Below are 27,997 nucleotides of genomic sequence, written 5' to 3'. Positions count from 1 at the left end.
ACAGGCCTTGCCCTCACAGGTCTTAGTCCAGTACAAAGATTACTCAATTAGCCAATGGCACAAGTATATATAAAACAATAAGAACACATGATATATTGTTAGAAGCGCCTAACAAGGAAGTTCAAAGTAAAGCTTCCCTGGGAATGTGATGCTTTAGGTGATACTTGAGGAAGGTCAACTAAAGACAGCTCAGTAGAAAGCACAAGGAAAAGGTGGGAAGTCTGCAGGGGTAAGAGTAATTCACCAAGGGCTAGGGACAATGTTAAGGATTTGGATGTTTATAAACAAAAAGATATGGAAGGGTTCTAAGAAGGACAATAATAAGATGAGGTTTGTATTTCAAAAACTTATTCTGGATATACTGTGAAACAAGAATTAAGGGGAAATTTGAAAGAATGCAGGGAGCCCAGTTAAAAAGCCATAAGAGTAATAATCTAAGAGAAGAAAAGAGAACTTGAACTATAGGACACCAGTAGTGTAGAAAGAGCATGATTATCAGGCAGATAAGGAGCGAAGAGACTCCCACATTATATTATACCTACAAGATTCAGCTACAGAGAAAGAAAGAAAGAAAGAAAGAAAGAAAGAAAGAAAGAAAGAAAGAAAGAAAGAGAAAGAAAGAAAAAGAAAGAAAGAGAAAGAAAGAAAGAAAGAGAAAGAGAAAGAAAGAAAGAAAGAAAGAAAGAAAGAAGGAAGTTTTACAAAGTTCTGAATGTAACCTTCACAAAAGGAAAAAGCCACAAAAGGAAAGCTTTCTGGGCGGAGGGCAGTGGGGGGGTAGGTGTTGTCCTTCACAGCATGATAAACACATACCTGGTTGTTTTGAAGACACCATAACAGGATGAAGATCAAACCCAAGATCATTTCTGTCAAAATTGGGTCCTCCCCTGGAGAACGGGCTCTAGTACCCACCATACAGGCACATAAGCCAGAAACTCAGAAGTCACCTTTGACAGTGCCCTCTCCCTCACCTCCCACACCTAATCTAGTATAAAGTTTGACTGATTTTACTCTGTAGACTTTTGCTTCGACTTCACTCTCCAACTTTCATTTCTTACCACAGTTCTCATCAATTTCACTTCTCTACTCCACAGATTTCCTATCAGTTCCTTTAAAGTGTCATGCCCCTATTTAACTTAGGACCTTTGCAAATATCACCTGCCCAGAATATTCTTTCCCACTATCCTCTCCTAGCTCCTTCTTGTCTTTTAAAATGTGATGTCTAAAAAAATAAAAAAAAAATGTTCCGTATGGCACCCACGACTAGGACCAGGACAGGCCCCCTGTTACCTGGTCGTGTAACATTTCCTTCTTAGTACTTATCACGGTAATTACTTAACTGTATGATTATTTAATGCCTCCCCCACCAGACTGGAAGTTCTGTGAGTACTGGGCCTGTGTTCTGTTCAGCATCATAGCCTTAGCGCCAAACACACCGCCTAGCATCCAGGGGATGATCAATATTTTTTAAAACTGATCATTAATTCAACATTACTGATAAGGTATCCGGCGTATATAGAGGAGAGAAAGAATGGAGGCTAAAAATGTCTGCTACTTGAACTTATTCTCCAGCACCACTCTGAGCGTTAAAGCCTTATCACACTGGTCATTTTGTATGGCCCTACTGATTCAATATCTTTAGGGAGGAATCCAGCCAGAGATATCCTTAGTATCATTCCCGGGTCACAAATGTCCATTCGGAGACCATCAAATGCATGGTTTATTTTCATCTAAGAATATTACCTTATGGCCTTACTTCCTCCTCAAACAACCTGGAAGTCTTAAAGTCCTAGGACTGAAGTATTCCCTCATAACCCTCTTTCTTACTATTACCGCATGCTGGACACTATACTAATTGCTTTACAAACGTCATTTCATTTACTCTTTTCAACAAACCCTCTGAAACGGAGGAAGCAGTTACCACCACCATTTTATCGATGAGAAAAATGAGGATCAGAGGGGTTAAAGCAAGTAGGCTGTAAGTGACTCTGATGGGATTCAAACCCTGGTCCAACCAGGTTCAAAGCCCATGTTCTGTGGTACCTGAAGTTAGGGAACTTTTCACCACTCCCTCCCTCTTCCCCATCGTTAAAGTTAAAAACAAAAAGGCGTTATATAAGCAACATGCAATAAAAATCCTAGAGAAACCACAAGATTTATGATAATCTATCTGAAGACATTGCCACTCAGTCCCACTCTTTGTTTAAAAAAAATTTTTTTTTTAAATTAAAAAAAAAAGGAGAACTGTGACAGTAACCCCAAAGAAAGACAATTGTATTAATGAGCTAAAATGTACTTCTCTGTACCGACTCCTCGAATAAGGCTACAATTTAGCATAATTAACTATCTATCTATCTATAGATATCTATCTATATCTACCTACCTAGATAGATAGATATAGATATATATGTAAATATCACCAAAACAAAGAGAAACAAAGTTTATATGATAACAAATGCATGAAACAAGTCGTAAAAAGTTCCATCAATCAATATTTTCCTAACAATTTATTATGAAAATTTTCTAAGTTAGGTGTCTGTATATTCATAATGTTTCTGAGAAATGCATACATTCATGTAACACAAACCCCTATTAAGATATAGGGATGGGGTGCCTGGGTGGCTCAGTCGGTTAAGCATCCAACTTCGGCTCAGGTCATGATCTCACGGTCCATGAGTTCGAGCCCCGCGTGGGGCTCTGCGCTGACAGCTCAGAGCCTGGAGCCTGCTTCCGATTCTGTGTCTCCCTCTCTCTCTATTCCTCCCCCACTTGCACTGTGTCTCTTTCTTCTCTCAAAAATACAGATTAAAAAAATATTAAAAAAAAAAGATATAGGGGCACCTGGGTGGCTTAGTCAGTGAAGTGTCCGACTCTTGATTTCAGTGCAGGTCATGATTCCGAGGTGGTGGGATCGAGTCCCACGCAGGGCTCCGTGCTAGGTGTGGAGGCTGCTTAAGATTCTCTCTCTCCCACTCTGTCCCTTCCCTACTTGTTCTCTTCCTCTCTCTCAAAAAAAAAAGATACAGAACATAATTACCACCCCAGAAAGTTCCCTCATGTCCCTTTCCCAACCACTGCCCTAATTTTTTTTTCCACAACAGATTAGTTTTGCTTCTTCTAGAACAGGATATGAATGGGAACACAGAGTATGTACTCTCTCGTGTAAGGCTACTTTTACTCAGCATCCGTGTTGCGGTGCACGTTAGGTAGCAGTCTGTCTCTTTTCATCGCTCAGCAATATGCCACCGTATCGTGTAGCTTATTGGTGGACAACTGGGCTGTTTCCGGTTTTGGGTGACAATGAATAAAAGCATCTATTAATATTCTTGTACAAACCTTTCTATGAACATACGTTTGGGTGGGCCACAGGATAGGCGTATGCTTAGTTTAATTTAAAAACACATACGCACACACAAAAACTGCCAGATCTTCCCCAAAGTGGTTGTACCGTTTTAGGTTCCCACCAAGAACACGGGAGTTCTGGCTGCTCCATATCTTTGCCAACATTTGATACTGTCAATTTTTTTTAATGTTAGCCACTGTGTTATATGTCATTAGTTAATACTTGACTTTTGAGTTGCAACTGTTCCTAAGATTGTTATAGCACAAAAATAACTAAGAGGTACATAAAATGTAGGGCGATATTAAGCAAAGTTACACTATAATTTTATAGGTAACTTTCATATCAACTCTTTCTACTTTCCAGAAATTACATGATGGAAAGCATACTTGCTTCTTTAAAAAAAATCATTTACTTTTTTATTTTAACTTCAGGATAGTTAACACAGTGTTATATTAGTTTCCGGTGTATAATATAATGATTCAACAATTCTACACATTATTCAGTGGTCATTGTGATCGTGTCCTCTTAATCCCCTTCACCTGTTTCACCCATTCCCCCACCTACCTCCCCTCTGTAACCATCAGTTTGTTCTCTGTATTTAGGAGTCTGCTTTTTGGTTTGTCTCTTTTCTCTGTTTTATTTCTTAAATCCCACAAAGGAGTGAAATCATACGGTGTTTGTCTTTGACTGACTGACTTATTTCACTTAGCACTATACCCTCTAGATCCATCCATGTTGTTGCAAATGGCAAGATTTTGTTCTTTTTAATGACTAATATTCCATTGTATGTATCCACCATATCTTTATCCATTTATCTATCGGTGGACATTTGGGTTGCTCCCATAATTTGGCTATTGTAAATAATGCTGCAATAAACATAGGGGTGCATATATCTTTTCAAATGAGTGTTTTCCTATTCTTTGGGTAAATACCCAGCAGAAAATATACTTTCATTTAGTGTCTTAGGAAACAATCATGTTGTCAAATATTAGCACTTTTACTTAGGAAACTGGTGTCAAAATATTAACTTTCCTTTCTGTTCATCTCCTACTACTTGATAACATCAACAGTTTTTGGCTCACTTAACAATCCATAATTTAGGATTAATACTATGAACGCAAACACATTTGTTAAACAGAATATTGCCAAAGTCTCCCTTTCAGACATAATTCCTGGGGCACCTGAGTGGCTCAGTCAGTTGAGCGTCCAACTCTGGCTCAGGTCATGATCTTGCGGTTCATGGGTTCGAGCTCCACGCTGGGCTCTATGCTGACACCTCAGGCCTGGAACCTGCTTCAGATTCTGTGCCTCCCTCCCTCTCTGTCCCTCCCCCACTCGCGCTCTGTCTCTGTGTCTGTCTCTCTCTCTCTCAAAAATAAACATATAAAAAAGTTTTTAATATAATTCCTATTTTCTATTACTGAAAGAATTTCTTCGCCTGTCCCAACATATTTTCATTTTGGAACTGTGGTTAATATCTTTCAATTAAGTTCTAGGGGGACAAGAAGAGCATCTGATGCCACCGCTTAAAATGAAAACAAAAACGCAACTGTGCCACTGGTACAACTGCATATTCTGAATTAGCTTGTAAAGCAGCAAGACTGTCCTAGAAACAAGAGCAAATCACCACTTGGATATGTTATGACCACTTCCCATAGCATATGCCCACGTAAGTGATGCCATTACAGAACTTATCACTTAGTATTCCTCCACCAAAAGGCTGATGTCCTGATGCAATTTTAATACACACATCTTCTTGGTATCGCCCTGCCAAACACAGATTTGCTTCTGTTTTCTGAAATCGTTTCCTTACTAAAAACATATATATTGATAAAAAGAAAAAAAAAACCCACAGCACACAGTTAACATGCTGTTGGCATGCGATGTGATGGTGCAGACAAGGAGAGCAAGCGTGGCCGCGGAGCCTTAGGCAGAGCAGAGTCAGCTGCACACGCCGTGCAAATGCCCTTCAGCGAACAAGTGCTCTACGTGGCCACCCTAAACTGAATGTGTTCTGCAAAATGAAGTGCTTTTCTCAACTCTGGTCGCTCTCTCTCCTCTTTATTTCAACAGGTTTCATCCCCATGGCTGCAAAAGATACACATGGTAACAGTGCTGAAAATGCAGGATAAATATCTCCCTAACTTGCAATGAAAGCTTTGCTATACAGGCTGAGGCACTTTCAAGGAAATAAGAAACAAGAGGGTAAGGAGGAATTAGGGCATGTCCTTGGGGACTATGAAAAATGTCATCAACTTCACTCATCATACGTTTCACTGGAGATTAGGAAGACTGTCCGACAATTATAAATGGGCACCAGAGCAAGCACATATATATTTGGTAGAGGGATTACACCTATTTTTTTTTACTCTTGTCCACTTTCCAGATTTTCTATGAATGTCTATTATCAAATGTTCTATTTTTTAATTATTTTAATATAAAGGTGGAAAAAACTCTAATATTCCACAAATAAAGTTTTTTAAAAATAGAAAAAAGAAAAAGAAAATCTAAGGCTCAAAGGGTCACTATGGAGAAAATTTAAGTGGGGTGCCTGGGTGGGTGGCTCAGTTAGGTGTCCAACTCTTGGTTTAGGTTCAGGTCATGATCATGAGTTTGAGCCTTGTGTCTGGCTCACAGCCTGGAGCCTGCTTGGGACTCACTCTCCCCCCCTCTCTCTGCCCCTCCCCTGCTTGTGTGTGTGCATGCACTCTCTCTCTCTCAAAATAAATAAACTTAAAAAAAAAAAAAAAGGAACAATGTTCAAGCTATAAGAAGCTAATCTTTTTTGCAATAACCCATTTTCTTATGCTTGTACCTAAACTGCATTTGTTCGTTTGTTTGTTTGTTTATTTATTTATTTATGAGAGAGTGTGCATGTGCACATGGGGGAGGGAAAGAGAGAGAGGGAGAGAGAGAGTTCCAAGCAGGTTCCACACTGCCAGCCAGGAGCCTGACGAGGGGCTCAAACTCATGAACCGTGACATGATGATCTGAGTTGAAACCAAGAGCCCAACACTTAAGTAATTGAACCATGAAGGAGTCCCCTAAATTGCCATTTTGTAAATAAAATTTTAATGGGGGGGGGGGCAATTCCTTGTCCAAAAACATCATACAAAATAAATACACAACCCATGCAGGGAAACATCTCGCTCGGTACCTATTATTACCAGAAAGATTTGATAAAACAGTAAAATCAGAATCCTTACTGATAGCCCATGACAAACATCAAGGGAAATACACTTTCTAGTAGCCAATCTCTGCAAAGAAGCAATTACTAGCTCCCAAGAAACAAAAGTCCAAGACCAGATGGTTTGGTAAATTCTACCAAACATTTGAAGAAAATTAATGCCAATCTCCTCAAACTCTTCCAAAAAAACAGAAGAGGATAGAACACTTCCAAACTCATTTGATGAAGCAAGTATTACCCTGCTACCAAAACCAGACAATGTCACTGCAAGACAATTATAGGACAATAACCCCAATAAAACATAGATGCAAAAATCCTCAATAAAATATTAGCAAACCAAATCAAACAACACATTAAAAGAATCCTACGTCATAATCAAATGGGATTTATTCCAGGAATGCAAGGACGGTTGAACTCCACTAATCAATCAGTGTGACAGACCATATCAACAAAATGAAGGGTAAAAACCACACAATCCTCTCAATAGATACAGAAAAAGCATTTGACAAAATTCAGCATCCACTTATGATAAAAACTCTCAATAAAGGGGACACAGAGAGAACGTACTTCAACATAACAAAAGCCATACATGACAAGTCCACAGCTAACATCATACTCAACAGTAAAAAGCTGAAAGCTTTTCCTCTAAAATCAGAAACAAGACAAGGATGCCCATTCTTGCCACTTTTATTCAATGCAGTATTGCAAGTCCTGGCCAGAGCAATTAGGCAAGAAAAAAAAAAGGCATCCAAATTGGAAGTGAAGAAGTTAAACTGTCATTATATACAGACGACATGATATTTTATATATACAATTTTAAAGACTCCACCAGAAAACTGTCAGAACAAGCAAAATCAATCAAGTTGCAGGATACAAAATCAATATTCAAAAATCTGTTTTGTTCCTATATACTAATAATGAATTATCAAGGAGACATCAAGAAAACAATCCCATTTAAATCAGAAAAAAAAAAAATACTTAGGAATATATCTAACCAAGAAGATAAGACCTGTATATAACTAAAACTGTAAGAAAATGATGAAAAAAACTGAACACACAAATAAATGAAAAAATATCCAATGCTGGTGGATTAGTAGAATATTGTCAAAATTGACACAGGGCTCAATCTCACAACCCTGGGATCATGAACCTGAGCCAAAATCAAGAGCCAGAGACATTCAACCAACTGAGCCACCCAGGTGCCCCTCTAATATCATATTCTAACTGAACTCAAGGAAAAGACCATCTTTCCCCTTCCCCTTTGTAGAATAAAATGGATGTACTCAACACTTCTCAAAATGAAAGATACTCTAAGAGTGCCCACTACAAACATTAATATAGTAACGGTACAATCTGCAGAATTGATGAACACTGTAAAATGCACCGAGACATTTCTGACTGGCAAGCAGATTTGTTAAACAACTATTAATTCAGCATAATTTATACTACAATATAGTAAAATCTTGGATTGCAATAACTTGTTCGGTAAGTGTTCCACAAGATGAGCAAACTTTTTTTTTTAATTTTTTTTTAATGTTTATTTTTGAGAGAGAGAGGGAGACAGAGTGTGAGTGGGGAAGGGGCAGAAAGAGAGGGAGACACAGAATCTGAAGCAGGCTCCAGGCTCCGAGCTGTCAGCAGAGCTCAATGAAGGGCTCAAACCCACAAACCGCGAGATCAAGACCTGAGCCGAAGTCAGACACTTACTCGACTGAGCCACCCAGGCGCCCCGACGAGCAAACATTTCTAATAAACTTTAACTTGATAAACAAGCGACGTCTTGCAATACGAGTAGTACATGACGCCGGATGTCACGTGATCACGACTGCACCAATGGTTCTTCTCTTTCTTGCTGCGGGACTGTGGGGGATCACCTCCCGTGCTTGGAGGCTCGGTCTCAGGCCGTGGTGCTTGGCAGAAATCAGTGATTTTTCAGAACATCGGAAGGTGCCCACAACTGGCACTAGAGTATTTTTTGTCCCTTCAAAGCACCTATGGACGGCCCTCTGCTTTTCCAGGCAAGAGAAGGCTTAGGGATGCTTAGCTCCATTTCTAGGTGAGGCTGCCTGCAGACGTAGACCCTTTCCTCTGTGCCTTATTGCCAATTACATTATATACAGTGTATGACAAGAGTGTATGAATTCTGTACTGTACTCAACATCCATGCGAGCATAGACAACGGCCCCGTGCAGAAAAAGATTCCAGGGAGCCAACAGATAGCGGTGATTCCGGTAGTGATAGTCAAAGTCGTCCTACACAATAACCCTCCTCTCTCTTGTGTCCCTCATACCAGCCATGAAGGTTTTCAAAGGTAAGTGCAGGTTCATTTATTTTTCTTTATATTTTGTATTCTTTATTATTTTATGTTATATCAGTATTGTAATCATTTTTACATGAATATATATGGGTTGTGGAATTAATCATCTAAGTTTCCATGATTTCTTATGGGGAAATTCGCTTTGATATACAAGTGCTTTGGATTACAAGCAGGTTTCTGGAACAAATTATGCTCACAAACCAAGGTTTTACTGTATTCCCTAATAACCAAGCTTTTCAGCAAAATTTAAAGTGAACTAAATAGATATTTTTTCCATGGTTGCATATCTATATTTGTCAGGTCAAAGGAACCTAGTAAATGTTCCATTTTCCCTTAAGTTATCATCAAGACGACTAAATTTTTATTATGTTCAGCTATCCCTTTAAAAAAGAGTAAACAACAGGGTCATGATTTATAGTTTTAAAAAAGGCCAAATTGGGCACCTCGGTGGCTCAGTTGATTAAGTACCTAGGTCTTGATCTCAGGATCATGAGTTCAAGCCCTGGTTTGGGCTCCATGCAAAACAAAATAAAAAAGGCCAAATAACCCTTTATATATATCCATCCATCCATCCATCCATCCAACTGAGAAAAATCCCTGCATGGTAATAACTGTTCTTCAAGAGATAAAGACTTTTTTAAGGTAATACAATTCAGGTGAGATCACCAAACACATTAAAAACAGAATTTCAAAAAGAAGGGCAGATTAAAACAAATTTTGAGCTAATTTAAATCAAGGTACAGAGCAGTATGTGTCTAAAAAGATCTGTCCATATAGATACATACATGAGTTTATATGCACAAAATATGTCTAGAGGGATATACAAAAAAGTAACAGTAGTCAACTCTGAAGGAATTAAGTGGCTGGGGCACAGGAGTAGGAGTGAGGCTTGTTTTTCATGAAGTACCTATTTGTTCAGACTGACTGTTTTTTAAGGTTATTTATTTATTTATTTATTTCTAAGGAATCTCTACAACCAATGAAGAGCTCGAACTCCCAACCCCCAGATCAAGACTCACATGCTCTTTCCACTGAGCCAGCCGGGTGCTCCCAGGCAGACTGACTTTCATGTGTGTGGTTGTATACGAAGGCAGAAGCATGTACAGAAGGAAATAAAGTAGAAGCAGAACGTGGCCCAGCTTGGTTCTTACATACATGATGAAATTAAAAGGCAAAGTAAGCAAACACAACATCGTCGACAAAAATGATGATTTTTATGGGGCACTAAAAATGAAGTATTGTGCCCAAGATGCTTTTTCTTCACTGCCTCATCTCCGTGTTTCAAAAATAAGTAAGTAAAACACAAACCTAAATATTAAGTATTGTATTTATCTGCAAAGTGAGTTCATACCATAAAAATGGGAGACACGCAGTTACCACATAATAAAAATAGAATTTTATTGCAAGACACATAGACATATAATTATTCTGTTCAAACTCATTGAAACGTCCAGTGTTGTAATACGTGTCTAAGAATCAATTCAACATCCAACTGTAACAACACCCACAAAGACAGACACATTTGTGTTTTCTTGTATTTACTTCCACTATTGCTGCTTAAGGGAAATCTGCCGTGGCCTTCTTTGTTTCTAAAAATGCACCGCAACGTCAACTGATGAGTCATGAGTCACATTCCAAATTCTTATGTACCAGAGAAAGCAGGGCACAAAAGTCTTACACATCAATTGTAAAGATACTTGGTCACTATGTTATCAATCAAAAGTTCTTTATGAGGTAACACAGATGATGGTTTTCTGAAGAGACAGGAGCAGCTTTATGATAAAACTGCAAATTCCGTAAGGATTGATAAAAATCATTTGCCCTTGTTCCCTCCTAATAACTGGTCGGGTTTGTTTTTGTGAATTCAGAACATACAAAGAGTAAGCGCTGGGAGATACTGACAGGTACAAACCGTACAAACGCTCAGCTTCGTGAAGACCCAAGTGATCTGAGAAACGATTTTCCAGATGTCTTGCTTCTGACCTCTAAAGTCCTTCCTACTTTTGCTATTTGGCAATTTCACTGGGTGGAAATGTCCAGGGAAGGAAAAGGCCAAGGGCAAGAAGCCGGGATGCCACCGTTTGGTCTGTTTCTCTTTGCGAGTATTAGTGACGTTTTCCTGATGGAGAAGACAAACTAATGGCGGGGAGGAGATGTGACAACCAGCTGCGGATCTTAGTCACCTGTGTACCAGGCCACTGAGAGCAGGCCACACCACCTTGTTTTCTTCTTGGCGTTTGTCATGATTCTTTTCCTTAAGCTGCTTACCTGTTTATTGTTTCTCTCTCCTCCTGCCCCCACAGCACGTAAACTCCTTAAGAACAGGGACCCCACTCGTCTTGTTCACTGGTATATGGTCACCATCTGGAACACTGCCTGGCACCCAATAGGCATTCGATAAATATCCAGGGAGGGCAGGGGAAATACACAATCATTACTTAACTATCTCAGGACCGGCACAATCACAAAAACGCTGAAACTATTTTTTCACTCGAGACTATCCTTCGCCTATAATGAATGAATAATAGTAATAATTGCTAACTATCGCCTTGCCACAAAACTCTCTATACTTAAGTTTTACTACTTAGATATCATATTTGTATCAAAATATAGTAACTGTAGTAAAACTATAATCTGACTAGTCTTAACTTCTCAGAGCAAGAACTTTTATAATTCACTTTCATATCCCAAATATCTAGAATGGTACACAAGTAACAGAATAGATATTCAACTATTTGAATAAAGGATTTTAAAAGAATTGTAACTGGTGGCATTACTAGCCATTTTCTATTTTCTTTGCATAGTATAGGAATTCCTAAATTTTCCATATTTGGCATTTCTGTAATTATAAAAAAAAATACAGTGTTAGAAAAGGAAACCGTATGTACCCTTATGCCCCCATGTCCTAATGTATGCAACAAGGCAAATCGAATAGATGTACTGTTTGCTTCCTAGGAGTTATCAGATTTAAAAATGTTCTTTAAAACAGACATATCACCACTTTTAACATGAATTAGAATTTTTTTTAATTAAAAAATTTTTTTTAACATTAACTCATTTTTAAGAAACAGAGAGAGACAGAGCATGAGTGTGGGAGGGCAGAGAGAGAGGGAGACACAGAATCTGAAGCAGGCTCCAGTCTCTGAGCTGTCAGCACAGAGCCAGATGCGGGGCTCGAACCCACAAACTGTGAGATCATGACCTGAGCCAAAGTGGGGTGCTTAACCAACTGAGCCACACAGGCACCCCAGAATTTTTTAAATTTTTAAAGTTTTAATTTTTATTTTTTTTGAAGCTCATTTATTTATTTTGAGAGAGAGAGAGAGAGAGAGAGAGAGAGAGAATGAGAATCCCAAGCAGGTTCCACACTGCCAGCACAGAGCCTGATGTGGGGCTCAAACTCACAAACCATGAAGTTGGACGCTTAACCTACTGAGCCACCCAGGCTCCCCTAGAAATCTTATTTTTAAAAACAATAAGCTTTATCTTCCAGAAAGATATCCTTTCATAAACCCTAGTGTACTTTAAGAGCAATTTCTTTTTTATTAACAGAACGATTTTCTTTTCAAAAGGTTCAAGTAACCAGAAGAGTAATTTTTTATGGAGACATAAAGAATGGTGTACTATGAATAAACATTTTAAGAACTACTTAATAATCTACTTTGCTTTCTCTAGCACCAAGTTTGATTTATTGCCTCTGGCAAACCCAAACTATAAATAAAGAAAATTCAGTCACATAGTCACACTTAGAAAGACTAAAATCAGACTGAACAACTTCATAGCACATAAACTCTTTACAATAAAAAAAAAAGTTAACACAATATACTTTAGTTGAAAGTTAACTTTGATGTTTAACAGATTTTCTCATCCTTCTGTATCATGCAAAATAGAGTCACTGAATTTTTTTTTAGTCCTTTCTGAAAAAAGCTACCAGAGGATTAAAAAACATCCAGACTCACAGCATAAATCCTGAAAGCTTTCTTAATGCTATATACCTCTCAAAGGTGGAAAACATTATTCAAATGTGTTGACAAATGTACTCAATATCTGGAAAAAGAAAAGGTCAGAAACCTAGAAAAATTCTTTTTAATTTTTAACAAACTCTGAAATTAGTCTATTGAAGTCTCAGTGTATCTCATCTATAATGAAAGCACAAAGCCTAAAATTAGAAAAATTAATGAGGGTAATAAATATTTCATATGAGATCTAATTGTTATGGATACTTTGGAAATCTTATTAAACGGCTCTGACAGAATGGCCCGACGAGGTAGGCTCAGCACCTACTGACCACAAGCATCGCACATTTGTAATAAAGAGACAGAGGATGCAATCACCTGCATTCGGATACTTGGTTTCTTCCCAGGCATTTTACCTTTTACTACAGCTAGTCCTAGACTACTGATCGTTTCCATACTGGTGACTCAATATGACACTACCATTTGAGAACCGTCTCCTGGCCTAATTACTCACATCAATCCCCCCCATATATTAAATTCAATTCAATATATGGAATTAAAACGATTCCATATATTTCAGACCTTTTCCTCTTGTTTCCATATGCAAAGTCTCAGAGGTATGTTCAAAATAGTTTGTTTGGACCCTTATCTTATGCCATATCCAAAAACTGATTCAGGTGGATTAAAGGCCTAAAATTACAAAGCCCCTCGAAGAAAACAGGAGGAAAGCTTCAGGACAGTGGATTCGGCACGGATTTCTTGAATACAACACCAAAATTATAGCAACAAAAGCAAAAACGGACAAATGGGACACAGAATCACATTTGTCACATCAAAGGACACAATAATGAAGTGAAAAAGCAACCTAAAACAGGGGAAATATCTGCAAATAGCATATCTGATAAGTGGCTAACACCCAGAATTATAAACAACTACTACAAATCAACAAAAATCAAACAGTCCAATTAAAAAATGGGCCAATGGGTGGGAGGGAGGGGAAGGTGGGTGATAGGTATTGAGGAGGGCACCTTTTGGGATGAGCACTGGGTGTTGTATGGAAACCAATTTGACAATAAATTTCATATATTGAAAAATAAAAAAAATTAAAAAAAAACCAACTAGCTACTCTCCAAATATACATCATTCATTAAAAAAAAAAAAAAAAAAAAAAAAAATGGGCCAAGGACTTGAACAGACATTTCTCCAAAGATGAGCTACAAATGGCCAACAACATAACGAGCGGATGCTCAACGTCACTAATTATCGCTAATTACCAGAGAAATGCAAATCAAAACCACAATGAGTTGTCACTTCATGCCTGGTAGGATGGCTATAATCAAAAAAACAAAACAAAACAGAATAACAAGTGTTGGTGAGGATGTGGAGAAACTGGAACCCTTACATACTATTGGGGAGATGGTAAAATGGCACAGCCTCTATGGAAAACAGTATAGAGTTCTAAAGAAATTAAAAATAGAATGACCTTATGATCCAGCCATCCCGCTTCTGGTATTTAAAGAATCAGATTCCTAAAGAATTGAGGGCAGGGTGTCAAAAAGATATTTGCACACCCATGTTCAATGCAGCGCTATTCACGACAGCCAAGAGATAGCGGCCAGCCAAATATCCATCAACAGAGGAAGGCACAATGTTATTAATATCACACCATCTTAAAAAGAAGGAAATTCTGTCACATGCCGTAACACAGACGAACCTTCAGATCCTTACACTAAGTGAAATAAACCAGTCGCAGAAAGACAAATACTGTAGGATTCCACCTCTATGCGGTATCTAAAGTATCCAAATCCACAGAAACCAGGGGGGGGGGGTCAGGGAAGGAGGAAACAGGGGCTGTTGTCTAGTGGGTATAGTTTTAGTTTTGCAAGATGGAAAAGTTCCAGACCTCTGTTGGTACAACAGTATGAATATACTTAACACTGCTGTGGTACTGTGCACTTGAAAATGGTTAAGGGGGCAAATCTTAGGTTCTGTTATTTTTTGCCGCAAGAAAAACTGAAGCAGTATAAAACACTCTTGTTAAATTATTATTTTGATAAGATTCCTTTTACTCTAGCCCCTGAAAATTTAGGGTCTGCATTGAGATATGCTACTTACAAGGGTAAAATATAACCAGATTCCAAATACTTAATAGGAAAAGAAGTCAAATATCTTACTTTTATGTTGACCACATGTTAATACATTTTAAAAAATATTGTTTTAAATAAAATATAACATCAAACAACAAAAAACATTTTGTTATTCTTTTTTTTAAATGTTTATTTATTTTTGAGAGACAGAGTGTGAATGGGGGTGGGGGAGGGGCAGAGAGAGAGACACACAGAATCTGAAGAGGCTCCAGGCTCGGAGCCGTCAGCACAGAGCCCGACGCGGGGCTTGAACTCACAAGCCGTGAGATCACAACCTGAGCCGAAGCTGGACGCTTAACTGACTGAGCCACCCGGGTGCCCCAAAATATTTTGTTATTCTGCAAGAAGAATAACTCGAGGGGGATGTCAGTGGAGCTCTGTTTTAAAGGTTTCAGACTAGAGCGTATTTAAGCTGATATGGAAAAGCCGGCAGGGGGAAAGGGATTAAACACAGAAGGGAGTTAACCAAAGACAGCCTCTCCTGAGAAGGACTTTGAAGGATGGGATCAAGAACACGTGTGGAAAAGCTAGCCTCCCACAGATCTGACACTTACGTACATCAGCTGGGAAGGGGAAGGACAGAAACCTGAGAGATCAAACCAGATCCTTTATGAGGTGGCCAGACTACTTGCAGACTGCAGAAGTGGGGCTTGGACAAAAGGGTTGGTCAATGAGGAAGGTCTGGAACAACCCATGAGGGATGAAGAACGGAGTCCTTACTTAGGGCCAACAAGGCCTACGTGATCCGGCCTTGCCTCCCTCCCTGGCCTCATCCCAGGCCTCTCTCTCCTGGCTCTCTCGTCCGTCTTCTCGTCCTCCTTCAAAGGGCTGTCTGTCCACCTCTGACTGCTTCTTTTGAGGAGGGTTTACCTGTGTAACACCTACTCAGCCAGGTATCTGATCAGAGACGAATTCCTCGGGGACCGTTTCCGGAACATCGAGCTCCCCAGAGCCTGGTTCCCCTCATTTTATCCCCAGAAGACACCTTACAGCAGAGCTACCCGACAGAAACAGGGTGTGAGCCACACGGGTCATTTTAAATGTTCTTGTAGCCACATTAAAAAAAAAAACAGAAAGAAAAAAAGAACAAGTGAATGAATTATTTTAATATTCTAGTTAACCCAATATACCCAGAATATTATCACCTTATCTCGACATGTAAGCAATATAAAAGCTAGAGATATTTCACCTTAAGCGGAGGCTAAGTCTCCAGAATCTGGTGTGCCTCACACAGCAAATTTCCATTTAGACTGGCCACACGGGCTAGTGACCACAGTATCGGACAACATAGCCCTACACTCTTCCTCCAAAGCGCTTAGCGTACTTTGTCACCGCAGCGAGTGCCATCACTTGATGAATGTGCATCTCCTCTGGAAGGTAAGCGACGAGGGAACATTCTCAGCTCAGTGTCCGAGAACTCAGTCGGTGCCAAATAAACACAACTGACCGGGGGGTGGGGGGGGTGGGGGTGGGGGGTCCGAGAGCCGGTCACCTGCATGGAGAGCCTAGCCTTTCATTGGTGTTACCAAAGCAACTCAGGGAGAGAAGGCAGAGCGAATGGAACTGGGACATGATCTGGCAGGCACAGCACAAAAACAAGTTCAAGAGAGGCAGAGGTGGCACTGAAAGCATATTCCAGGTGCTTAACAAGGGACTCCAAACTGGACAGAGAAGACCTCCAGGCCAACAGATGTTAATACAACGGGGTACGGGAGGTGGGGCGGAACAAAGAGACTGGCAAGCGGTCTCTGCGAAGAGGAAGGGCACTGTAGTATAGAGTGTGGGTGTGAGAAAGCTGGAAGGAGAGGAGAGAAGCTGTGGTCAGAGAACAGGATATATACACTTAAGATTTCTAATGTGGCAAGTTTGGAATAATGTTAAAATACAGTAGAAGTGAAGGTCACTGGCGCTGAGCGAAGGTACTAGAAGTCAAAGGTATCAGACACCCTGCTTGGGATGATTAATAACTTAACTGTCTTTTAAGATTTTAAGTTGTACAAGGGCAGAAATGATCTTCTGTGGCCCATACAGCCCAGTGCTGATCACATCAAGTATGCTTATCTGAATACAGTCAAAAGTCAAAGTTCAAACGTTAAAATCATGTGAAAGAAAAGTGGCAACGGTCACACAGCAAAGATAAATGTGAAGGACTCCAATTTATTTGCTCAATAATTATGTAGTTTGACTGAACAGTGTTAAGAACTCTGATGATCACTAACTTTTTAGATTGGTAGCCAAACTCCCAATTTGGAGGTACAAGAGGGTGGCGGAAAGGATATAAATTATTTCCCAGACTTACTTTTGTCTATAAAACAAAGTAATAGCCAACTGAGCCTTTAGAAGCTTTATTGTAGCCACTTTATTGTAGTGACTTTATTTTACGTGAGATATAGGTCCTCATAACTTGGATATACACATTTTTTACAATGGTTCCTATTATACATTTGCCCTATTAGGGCAATTTGTTATTTTAAAAGAACTCTAAGAGGAAAAATTAAAACCTCATTTGTTTTACATATGGAAGTTGGTATGCTTTTTAAGTGGACACGTGATTGTTTATTGTATTTTACATATAGTAAACAAATATATATACTACATATACACTTGTATATATGTTGCATATCGTTTTTACTTGCCTAGTGCCTATCTTCAGCATTTTTTTTTCTCTTTCTTGTTTCTCCTACCCCAATTTTGAAAAAAAAATTTTTTCCCACACATAACTTCTCCACTGAGGGATTCTGGTTGTCAGAAATAATAGCCTAAATCTTGAGGCTGGAAAGATAAAGGTGTAAGCTATGCTTAAACCCTCTCTGCCCGCAAGACTCTTATCTTTTCAGCTTTTCTAATTAAGACTTCCGGAGTTCAGCTAATAACCAAGAGAGGACAAAGTTATGACACAGCTATTTCAGTTCAACTCTGAACCAAGCAATAACCCTGCGAAAGTCTGTCCCTCCCTCCCACACTTCACAACTAATCAAAGTAAAATGTGAAAAAGGAAGGACTCATGTCAATAATTACAGCAGTAGGTACTAAAATCACTGAATCAGAAGAGCCATACATTCTGTTAAGAGTTGCCCCATCTTCCCGTGGGTACATGAACTGCTTCAAGCTTCCTTGCTGGCTCAACTCCCTCTTTTGTTTTCCTTCTGACCACTGATTGTTCCAAAGGTTCAGAGAAATCTGTGAGCCAAGACATTTCAAAGCCAACGGATCCATTTCATTCATTCATGCATACATTACTGTTTATGATTCTGAGCGCTTAGGAACTGCTCAATAAGCCAAACAGACGGGATCCTTGCTCATCTGAAGCATACTTTCTAAAGAACAGAACCTACAACGCCTGCCTCTTTAAAAGCATACTAACTCGGTGACAATTATTGTGATGTATATCATGAGCACTTGCTTTTTAAAAAATTTCCCTCAATAAATTTTTGTTAGACTAATACACAAAACAGTTATTTCTTTGAATTCCACCAGTGAAAAAACTTACATAATCACAGATTTTTCTGCTGTTTTGCACTTTCTGAGGAAAAGAGGCATAGGAGAGGAAAACTAAAAGGGATTTTCTTTGCAAATTTCCCAGGCCCTGTAACAGGGTCATTTTAGGCCTAGCAAAATCTTCTACAACCATAATTCAACATTCAATATATACATATGTGTACATATACATGCATATGTAAAATACATGTGTGTGTATATATGTATATTTTGCAAGTCAAATTATACACACACACACACACACACATTTTTTTTCAATCAACACTGCTTCCTGAGTGGAACCTATGAAACAAGTCCTTTGATTCTTCTAGAAACCTTGTTGGATTTTGATATAGGAAGGTGGGCCTTGAATGAACTTTAGCCCCATAAACAAAGAAAAGTTAAAAGACACTGCATAATAAAAAAGATTTTAATTTGGGGTGGGGGGGGCGATTAGAAAAGAAAGAGGAGGGAGAGAAGGACACAGAGCCAACCAGAGTATAAGAGCCCGGAGTTCCCCTGTGACTGTGGCCAAAATGCATTTTAAGAATAGAGGGATGCCTGGGGCGCCTGGGTGGCTCAGTGGGTTAAGCGTCTGACTTGACCTCTGGTCAAGATCTCGAGTTTAGTGAGTTTGAACCCCGTACTGGGCTCCGTGCTGACAGTTCAGAGCCTGGAGCCTGCTTCGGATTGTGTCTGCCTCTCCCCAATTCGCTTGCTAGCTCTCTCTCTCTCTCTCACATAGGCACAAACTGAATAAACATTAAAATAATTAAAAAAAAAAAAAAAAAAGGATAGAGATATCTAATACACAGTATCCACACTCCTGGCACCGCCGTGTTATAAATGCCTCCCTTTTCCCCAAATCTTCCAAAAAGCTAACCACACCCACAAAGGATTTGTGTCAACTCTTTCTCTTTTCCATTCTTTTCCTAGCTCCTGTCCAGCACATCTATCCAACATCTTCATCACAGATATCTCAACCGTTCATTAGCACCTCACTGGACTGGCCTAAAACTAGCTATCTTCTCTTCCCCATTTCTACCAGCAGTTGCTTTTAACTGCTCCTTCTCATATCTCCCAACCTTCCGAAACAAGCTCATTCGTGTCGTCATCGCTAAAGGAACAACTAATATTTATTGAGTACTTGTAACATGCTAGGTAGTCTGCCAAGGGCATTACGTGCGTAATTTCACTTGATCCTCAAACCCTACTAGACAGGTACTGTGATCATTTCCTAAATGTTAGGAAACCAAAGCTCAGGATGGGAATTCTACAGGGTAAGCAATGGACTTCAACTCTTGCACCCACTCCACGGCCAGCTTAACCAGTACACTCCAATGACTCAGGTCAAAAGACCTAGGAATCCTCTCTTATTAATCACATCTAGTCACTTACCTAATCCAACCAAATAAACCTCCTCAACACCATGATAGCTCTTCCTCTGCTCCACTGCCTTCAGAGTAACAGCTAGCTAGCATCTACCAAATCCTCACTACGTGCCAAGCACTGTTCTAAGTAATATACGTGTTTTTTTCCCCTTTTATCCCCCAAACCCTATGAAATGAAAAACCTAAAAAAGAAAGGGGTTACGGAGTGAGTGACAGAACCAGATTCAAACCCAGGCAATGCGAACTGAGAAGCCCTGAGCCCTTAACCCCTAGAGTGTAACGGTTCCCTCTTTGTCTCCCATGTGGACCCCCACCATCCTCCAGACGGCTGCAGATATCTTTCTGGAATACAAATGTTATCAACACGTTCTCCTACTTAAAATTAGCAGCTCTGTATCACTGAGGGGATCAAGTCCAACTTTCTTAATTTGGCATATAGAACCCTTTATGTCTCTGTTCAAGTCAGTTCAACAAGTGCTTGAGTGCCTACTGTAATCAAGGCAAAGTGCTGAGTCGTCTGAAAGGAGTAATATACCAATCCCTGACTACTACCCCAGCCCCAAATGTTGCGTTCCTCAGCCAGAGACTCCCTGTGGATCTCATAAAGCAACACCCTACATGTTAGTCTCTTTGCCTGGAATGTACCAGGCAAAATTCCTCAGCAACGTGAAGGAGAAGTGCCTAGATGAGGCCTTCCCTAGCAAACCTCAGTCAGAAATGCTCCCTTTTGTAAGTCCCCACAGCACTGTGTTCAAAATATAGTGGAACAGGTATGGATCGACTTCCAAATAAGACGGTGATCACCTTCAGGGAAAGAACTGACCCCTGCCATCAATGTCTAGCAGGCAGTAGGCACTCTATCATGTGCTGAACGAATAAAGAATGAAAATGTTCCAACCTGATGAGGAGAGAGGAACAAGACACCCAACTAGGAACCTTAATACACAAGGGGGCCAAATTAAAAGTAGTGTTATTGTACTTCAGTTCTGATTTGGCCTACATTTTACCCCTCTGGGAAAACCCACATGTGGGACTTCAAGCTAAAGAGGCAAAACTTTTGTTTTCCAAGGCTCAACAAAGCTTTGACTGGCCAAAACAGATACTAGATCAAAGTCCATTTTCTAAAGGACTGTGAAGGTGGGAATCAAATGTGTCAAAGAAAATAAATTGATCTACTGAGATCCAACTTCATCAGTGCTGCGTCACAGTAGGTGCAAGAAAAAAAAAAAAATCAAAACCTGTCCTGGGACGAAGGCCAATTGACAAATAAGTCCTACCGCTTGCGAGAACGTGAAATTCTTAAAGTGAAGGCAGTCCCCATAAAGCGGAGTTCACAACTGTCTTCTGCCACTGCTTTACGCTCAACTTCTGGTTTCTGTGATTTAAAGAGAAACATCTATACAGTTAAGCCCATGCCCGAGTGTACTGTAGCTCCTGGCAGATACGAACGTCTTGATTCCTAATGTTAATTGCAAACTGAAACATCACAAGAAACACTGCGTTCGTCAAAAGTCCTTCGCCTGAAACATATGGCATAAAGCTTTGAAAGCGAGTGATGTCTTTCCTGAACGGTGCTTTGTGTGCAACTGCTTCCAAATGGAGATCCACATTTTGAAACTACCCCCTCGGAGACGTGTGATGTCCCACCCGCTCCAGCCTCAAGGGAAAGGTGAGAATTCGTAGGCAACAGGCTGGGACGGTGGGTATCTCTCCCTATTCCTTTCCCGGAGAACAAGATCCAACGCAAGGCAGTTAGTGCCACTCTCATTTACAGCGCGCGCGCGCGCACACGCGCACACACACACGCGCGCACACACACACACACACACACACACACACACACGAAATAAGAAACTCATGCCCACCTCTCCCCTCCTGAAAACAGCAAACGACGCGAGGATCAGCAACACTGCGGCCGGAACCACCAAACGCCAACAGCCGGGGGCCTCCCGCCTCTCCCAGGCGCCTGGCCGGCGGCGGGCGCCCGGCGCAGGACAACCCGTCCCCTCCTCCCCGGACGAGCGCGGCCAGCCCCACAGCGGGTCCGGGTCCACGTCTCCCGCAGCCCGGGCGAGCCAGGAGCAGAGCCGCGGAGGTCGGCCGCCTCGCCCGGCGCGGCGCTGCCCCGCACCCCGCCGCCGCCCGCACCTGAGGCGGCTGCCCGGGACCCGCGACAGGGCGCGGGGCCAGGCGGGCAGGGCAAAGTTACTCACTGGGAAAGCGCGGCCGCCCGGGGCGCGCGCCGGCTCCTGACGCCGCAGCCCAGCGCCAGCTCCGCTCTCCGCGGCCCGCCGAGGGAGCCGGGAGCCAGTCGGCCTCCGCTACGCGGGGAACCGCCGCCGCCACGGCCGCCACCGCGGATTTCCTGGCAAGAAGCAAACTCTGGCCAAGACTTCACTTCTCAACCGCCCCTGCTGCCTTCCCGGGGGCGAGCGCCGGGGCCGAGCGGCCCAACCCGACACGCGCCTGGGCCAATGGGCGGCAGCGTAGGGCGGGGAGGAGGCGGGCCAGAGAGAAACTCCGCTTATCCCAGAGCTCGGGGGGCGGGCCAGGCCGGGGCCGTCACTCCCGGGTTAGAGTGAGCCCACTCCGCCCTCGCCGCTGGCCCTCCCCCCACCCGGTCTCGGCTGTCCCCGCCGCTCGCCTGATCCCCCCGCTGAAGACACGCTCAAGAAGTGCCTCTGCGCTCACCGCGGACCGCCGCGAGGAGAGTGGAACGGCTGGGGGGAGGCAGTGAGCATCTAGGGGAATCGGGTTGGGGGCAGGAGAACAGGTGGCGCAGGAAAGCAGAAATATAGGTGTGTCGGGGGTGAGAGGACTCTGGGGTAAGGTGGTAGGGACAGGGGGGCTGACCGGGCCGAGAAAGGCGAGGGGAGTAGGAGATCGAAGAAGGGAGAAGGGTTTTTGGCGAAGAAGAACACCCGCGGAGAAGAGAGAGAGGAGAGGTACAAAGGAAAAAGGAGGGCGGGGAGCGAGTCTGGGTGGTGAAAGGTTGCCGAGGCGGAGGCAGGAGAGCACCTGGGAACAAAGGTAAGAGGGAGGTTCTGCAGGTGAAGGAGGTTTATGAAGCTAAAAGGGTAAAAGGAAAAGGAAGTGCAAAGCAAAGGAGGGCGTACGTATTCCAAGTGTAGGAAGGATCCTAAGAGAGAAAGGGCGGGGGCAGGGGGGAGAAGAGCAGTTTTCCTTCCAAACTCTCCTCTACGAACGCTTGTCCTTTGACCCATTTGAGGTGTGCAGCCGCAAGGTCCCGGATGACGCAAACTCAGACTTAAACCCATCCTATTCTGTTGTAAAATTCATCAAGGTGTATCGATCAACTATAGTTTAAACCTGCCATCCCATGAACACCACCCCCCTACCCCCTCCTGGCTTGGGGTCCCGCCAGGGAGTAACACGGGTGGAGCGGCAAATCTTAAAGGCCCGATTCCGCCCTAAGAAGGAAGGTGATTTGGGGGCCGACAGGTAAGGCCCCGCCCCCTTCGCCATCACCTGGGGTAAGGTGCCGAGGGCTGAACCCAAGCGCCCACGGGCGGTTCTCGGCCTCGAGAGGGGACGGGAGCCCGACCCCACCTCTCCCCGCTGGCTCAGCGGACAGACTAAGCTCCGGGAACTCCAGGTGAGCAACTCGGACCTCGCCGCCGCCCTCCTCGCGCCGGGGGCGGGGCCTGTGGGCGGGGCCTCCGGGCGGAACGTACACGCCCCGCCCAGCGGCTGGGCAGTGCCGCGCCGCTGCGGCTCCTCCTCCCTCCTTCCGTCTTCGGCTCCTTCCGTCGGTCGTTCCTTCCTTCCTGCTCCGCCTGCACGTTTCGCGATATGGGTTAGAGCCTCCGATCCAGCAGCACCACCTGAGGATCCCGGAAGCCGCCCCCGCGATGGAAGAAGACCAGGAGTTGGAGAGGTAACGGCCGTGGAGGCGGGTGGGCAGTGGGGGGGGGGGGGGGTGGGGAGGCGGGCGGGAGGAGCGGGCCGCGCCCTGCGCCCCGAGCGGGTGGCGGAGGGGCCGGTGGTCGGCCGGGGCCTCCGCCTCCACGGCCCGACCAGACAGCGAGCGCCTGGCTGGGAGGACAGGGGAGGGGAGAGAAGTGGGCGCCTGAGCGGGGAGAGGGGGCCCCGACTGGGAAGAGAGGGGAAGACACATGGATGTTTTGGAGTAGAAACGCTCAGTACCACTAGATGTCCTGGAGGGAGCACAAGTTGTGAGGCCGGACTTAAGTCCCCACATTGCCCCACCCCCAGTTAAAACAGCGAGAGTAAATAAAGCTAACGTTAGATCGCGCACCAGGCCACTGTTCTCCGAGTGCTGCTATTGGTGCGTTCAGTCAGGCCTAAGCCCCTGTAACTGCGGTCCAAATTACTCTGTGCGCTCAGTTCTCTTCCTCCCTCCTGCTTGATTTACATATCCCGGAATTTCCATTCTAGTTAATCTCCTGAAAATGGAAACCATAGTGGGGCCTGCACGATGGTAATCTACAGTCTGTTTTTAAAAAGATCTATGTTTTTCTACGCCTTTAAACATTTCTACGCCTTTTCATTCCCTAGCAGAGCCCACCCTGTTGTAATCTTATCCCTTCCTTATGACTGTGCCAAAAGAAGATTTTAACAAACATTTGTGTGTTAAGGGGACTCCCCTGTGGCCATGTGGACGGTCCGATGGGGTGGGGAAAAAACCGGAGGCAATAATTACATACTTACTGATAGACTATGTGGAGGCAGGAAAATAAGGGGCTAATCCTAACAGTTCTGTGTAATTGGAGTGCATTAGAGTATAATGTGTTGCCAGTGTGATACAGTAAATGCAAAAAAAAAAAAAAAAAAAGCTAGTTGCAAAACCATATTCAGTATGATCTCATTTTTATAAAAAATATGTGTGTAGAAAAATATCTGGATTGAAGACCTCAATGGCTGAAGGCGAGAGGAAGACAGCCCTGGAAATGGTCCAGGCAGCTGGAACAGATAGACACTGTGTGACATTTGTATTGCACGAGGAGGACCATACCCTAGGAAATTCTCTTCGTTACATGATCATGAAGAACCCGGAAGTGGAATTTTGTGGTTACACTACAACCCATCCTTCAGAGAGCAAAATTAATTTACGCATTCAGACTCGAGGTACTCTTCCAGCTGTGGAGCCATTTCAGAGAGGCTTGAATGAGCTCATGAATGTCTGCCAGCATGTGCTTGACAAGTTTGAGGCCAGCATAAAGGAATATAAGGATCAAAAAGCAAGCAGAAAGGAGTCCACATTCTAGTCCCTCACGCACTATACAGGGAGGACTGTCCTCTAGGATATTGTCTTCGTGATCTGGCAAAAAACCCAGAAATAGAAGTTTGTGATCACGACCCGATGTGTCTTCAGCAAGGCGTGCTTCTAGCTCTTACCCATTACAGCTGTTGGAATCCCCGCAAGAACCTTTGTATTCATCTAATAAATTCCCTCTTTCATTTAAACGAATTTGAGTGGTTTCTGTTGCTTCGTCTGGAAGATTGGCTCTTTCAGGGTTGTTTGTTTTTCTTTTAATTGAGTCAGCAGTGAAAGTAAGCTATGAGAAAATTACAGGCCCTGAAAGGACTTTGATCAAGGGAATTCAAAAGAATATGCAATATGCATTCATGGCTGTGATTGGGGGAGAAGGAGAGATGCGGTGGAGCCTGACCCCAGCTAGACTGGGATTGGTTTAAAAAAAAAAAAGGTGGAAATGGGAGGAGGGTTTAGCTTCTTGTTGGATACTTTTTAGTAATTCATGGGAGAATTGCATTCTTTGCTATGACTTAGGTCGGGCAAGGGGCAAGGGTGGGGAATAATTTGAAAGAATTGTGAGAATTATGGTTTCACAGGAAGGTTAGGTAGGATCTAGCACGATCTTTGTGGCAGCATTTATAGGATAGATACCAGTTTACTGCTTTAATTTCAGGACACTAATAAAATATTTTGTCGGAAATGATCTAAGTAGGTCAAGAGAGTTTATATTATAAAAGGAGGAAACTGGAGTGACCAGATAACATTTTCAGTCCTTAGGTGGGTATCTAGGTATAGCCCAAGGTTACATTAAGGATGGGGAGAAGGAAATTCCATGTTGGGAAAATGATTTTTTTTTTTAACTTAAAATATTAGCGAACCGCTTCTAAGCTGTCCTGTTAATCTCATCAACCTCGTCTCATACCTGTCCTACCCCACCTTGACTCTTCATTCACCCTAAATCTCTGTCAGCCTTTGAACCTGAGCACCCCACCCCCAGCACTCTTTGCTTTGGGGCCTTTGTTTTTGCTGTCCCGTCTTCCTGGAACACTCTTACCCTGCCGTACTCTAGGAGAGAACATGTCCGACTCCGTACCCTAGTTTGGGTAGTTGTGTGTGCTTTCATTATACTCTTGGGTTTCCCAGTCTTGGATTTACTACGCTGTTGTTAGCGTTTATGCTGTCTGCCCACTGTACTGGCTTGCAGCACAATGCCTGATAGACAATTAGACGTTTAGAAATTCCAACAATTAGACATTTCAAATTTCTAATCTTGGTAAGGAAGTCAGGGAAGCTCCTCCAGAGATTACAGGAAGAGGAGGGGCTAGCTGCAAAAAACGAGAGAATGCATTCTGGTGGAATAGCTGTGCATAGGTCCTGAAGCAGAAAGCTGGCAGTCTGAGGAATTAAAAGTATTGAAAGATTTGCTTCTCGGTAGCATGGTAAGCAAGGAGGAGAAAGAAGGGCCTATGCTATGGATTTGGTAGGAAGGAGAGCTGGGGTGGTAAGGGGTTTGGATTTTAAGTACAATGGGAATGACATCTGAATACTTTGATGACTGTGGAGGAGTGAGTTGTAGAGAGGCCAGAGTAGAAGCAGAGAAGCTGTAAGAGTGTCATTGGCCTGGAAGGGCAGCAAGCTAGCAATGGACAAGAGAGGGTTGATTTGAAATACACTTGAGAGCTGAACCTCAGGAATCGGATGTGGAAGGTGAGAAAACATGACCTCCATCTAAGTTTGGGGCCAAATTACTGAAATGGGAAGCTTAAGGGGAGACATAGGTTGGAAAGTGGAAAAGGTAACTGGAATCAAAAATTCCATTGTGAACATGGTAGACGGTAGATATGTGAGTTGGAGGCCCTGAAAGATAATTAAGGTAGAGACTTTGTGAGTTCTTCAGATCATGCCACCAGGGTTGTGGGATCGAGCCCTGCGTTGGACTCTGTGCTGAGCGTGGAGCCTGCTTAAGATTCTCCCTCTCTCTCTCTCTCTCCCTCCCTCCCTCCCTCTCTCTCTCTGACTCACTCAAATTTTAAAAAAGTGAGTTGTTGCCATAAAAATGATGTATGTATGTATTTCTATGGAGAAACTGGAGTCTGATAAAAGAAGTGGGCCCAAGACCAAGCTCTGGGCAAGCTCAGTACTAAAGATTGGGTATAAAAGTAGCAGCCAGTGAGGTATAGAAAGTAGAGTCGTGGAAGCCAGTGCTTTCAAAGAGGGAAAAAATGGCATTGAATGAGTCACATGAGGACAGAAAAGTGCTGATTGACATTAACAGGTTGTTGGGCACTAGGCGTATTTAGTGCCTAACAGGGCTAAACGTTAGCACTCACTAAATCGGAAAAGGACTTAGTTTGGGTTTTCCAATCAAGCAAGTACACTGTAGGGCACTGACGAGCTGAATGTTACTGGGAGCGGGGATGAGGGAAGGTCAAAGTCATAGGGCCAGGATAGTGTTCTCCTAGAGTGATCCAGAAGAGATTCTGGAAAGCCAATGTCACTGCAAGGAAATTAGCCCTTGAAGATGCAGGGAACGTCTAAGAGGATAGGTGAGAATCAAAAACGTTTGCCTCTGAGTAGTCCTATGGGGATGGGAAACAGGGTTATTTAACTGAAGTGTAATACCTCTGAACCAAGACCTCCAGGAGATGAAAGCAAGGCTTAATTAGTGGACATAGAGGTGTAGGATGATGATCATAGACTGAAGTAATTAATAGCAGTACATGTGAGAAATGCCCTCACGTGACTACCTCCATATCACGTGGCTTCGTTGCTCCGAAGAAGATTTATCATCACTGATCTTGCGGCTTGCGATCTTGAATCTGCTTAGAGTGGCCGTAAATGCACAGGTTGATGCAAAACAGCTTTAGAAAGGCAGATGGGTGGAAGGAAAAGACTGAGGGCAGGACTGGAGGGGTAACCAAGAGTCGGGTACGAGTGGGA

At 42.7% G+C, this 27,997-nt stretch overlaps 3 protein-coding genes across 5 annotated transcripts in view; 2 read left to right on the top strand and 1 right to left on the bottom strand.

Moving 5' to 3' along the window:
* Window positions 1-22,301, bottom strand: part of LNX2 (ligand of numb-protein X 2) — a 79,313-nt gene extending 57,012 nt beyond the window's left edge. For 2 of the 3 annotated variants that reach the window (XM_060637469.3, XM_060637470.3), the window contains exon 1: window positions 22,032-22,301. The gene's annotated coding sequence lies outside the window, so the exon portion shown is untranslated. Of the gene's footprint in view, window positions 1-21,683; window positions 22,012-22,031 lie in introns of those variants that run through there. The other variant, XM_081795434.1, reaches the window with a different exon arrangement.
* A 1,307-nt stretch (window positions 22,302-23,608) lies between these two features.
* Window positions 23,609-25,266, top strand: LOC132682245 (DNA-directed RNA polymerases I and III subunit RPAC2). The gene is made up of 2 exons (XM_060637475.2): window positions 23,609-23,716; window positions 24,692-25,266. Exons 1-2 carry the CDS (start codon window positions 23,691-23,693, stop codon window positions 25,065-25,067), a joined length of 402 nt encoding a protein of 133 aa, XP_060493458.1. The 5' UTR covers window positions 23,609-23,690; the 3' UTR covers window positions 25,068-25,266.
* The window catches only part of LOC132682246 (protein POLR1D-like), a 48,371-nt gene continuing 43,982 nt past the window's right edge, over window positions 23,609-27,997 (top strand). The window contains exon 1 of the mRNA XM_078444439.2: window positions 23,609-23,716. Within this exon, the coding sequence (XP_078300565.2) occupies window positions 23,691-23,716 (26 nt within the window). The 5' untranslated portion in view covers window positions 23,609-23,690. The remainder of the gene's footprint in view (window positions 23,717-27,997) is intronic.

This window comes from Panthera onca, chromosome A1 (genome assembly GCF_046562875.1).
Source record: "Panthera onca isolate mPanOnc1 chromosome A1, mPanOnc1 haplotype 2, whole genome shotgun sequence".
Classification (NCBI taxonomy): domain Eukaryota; kingdom Metazoa; phylum Chordata; class Mammalia; order Carnivora; family Felidae; genus Panthera; species Panthera onca.
This window is presented reverse-complemented; position numbering and strand designations above follow the sequence as displayed.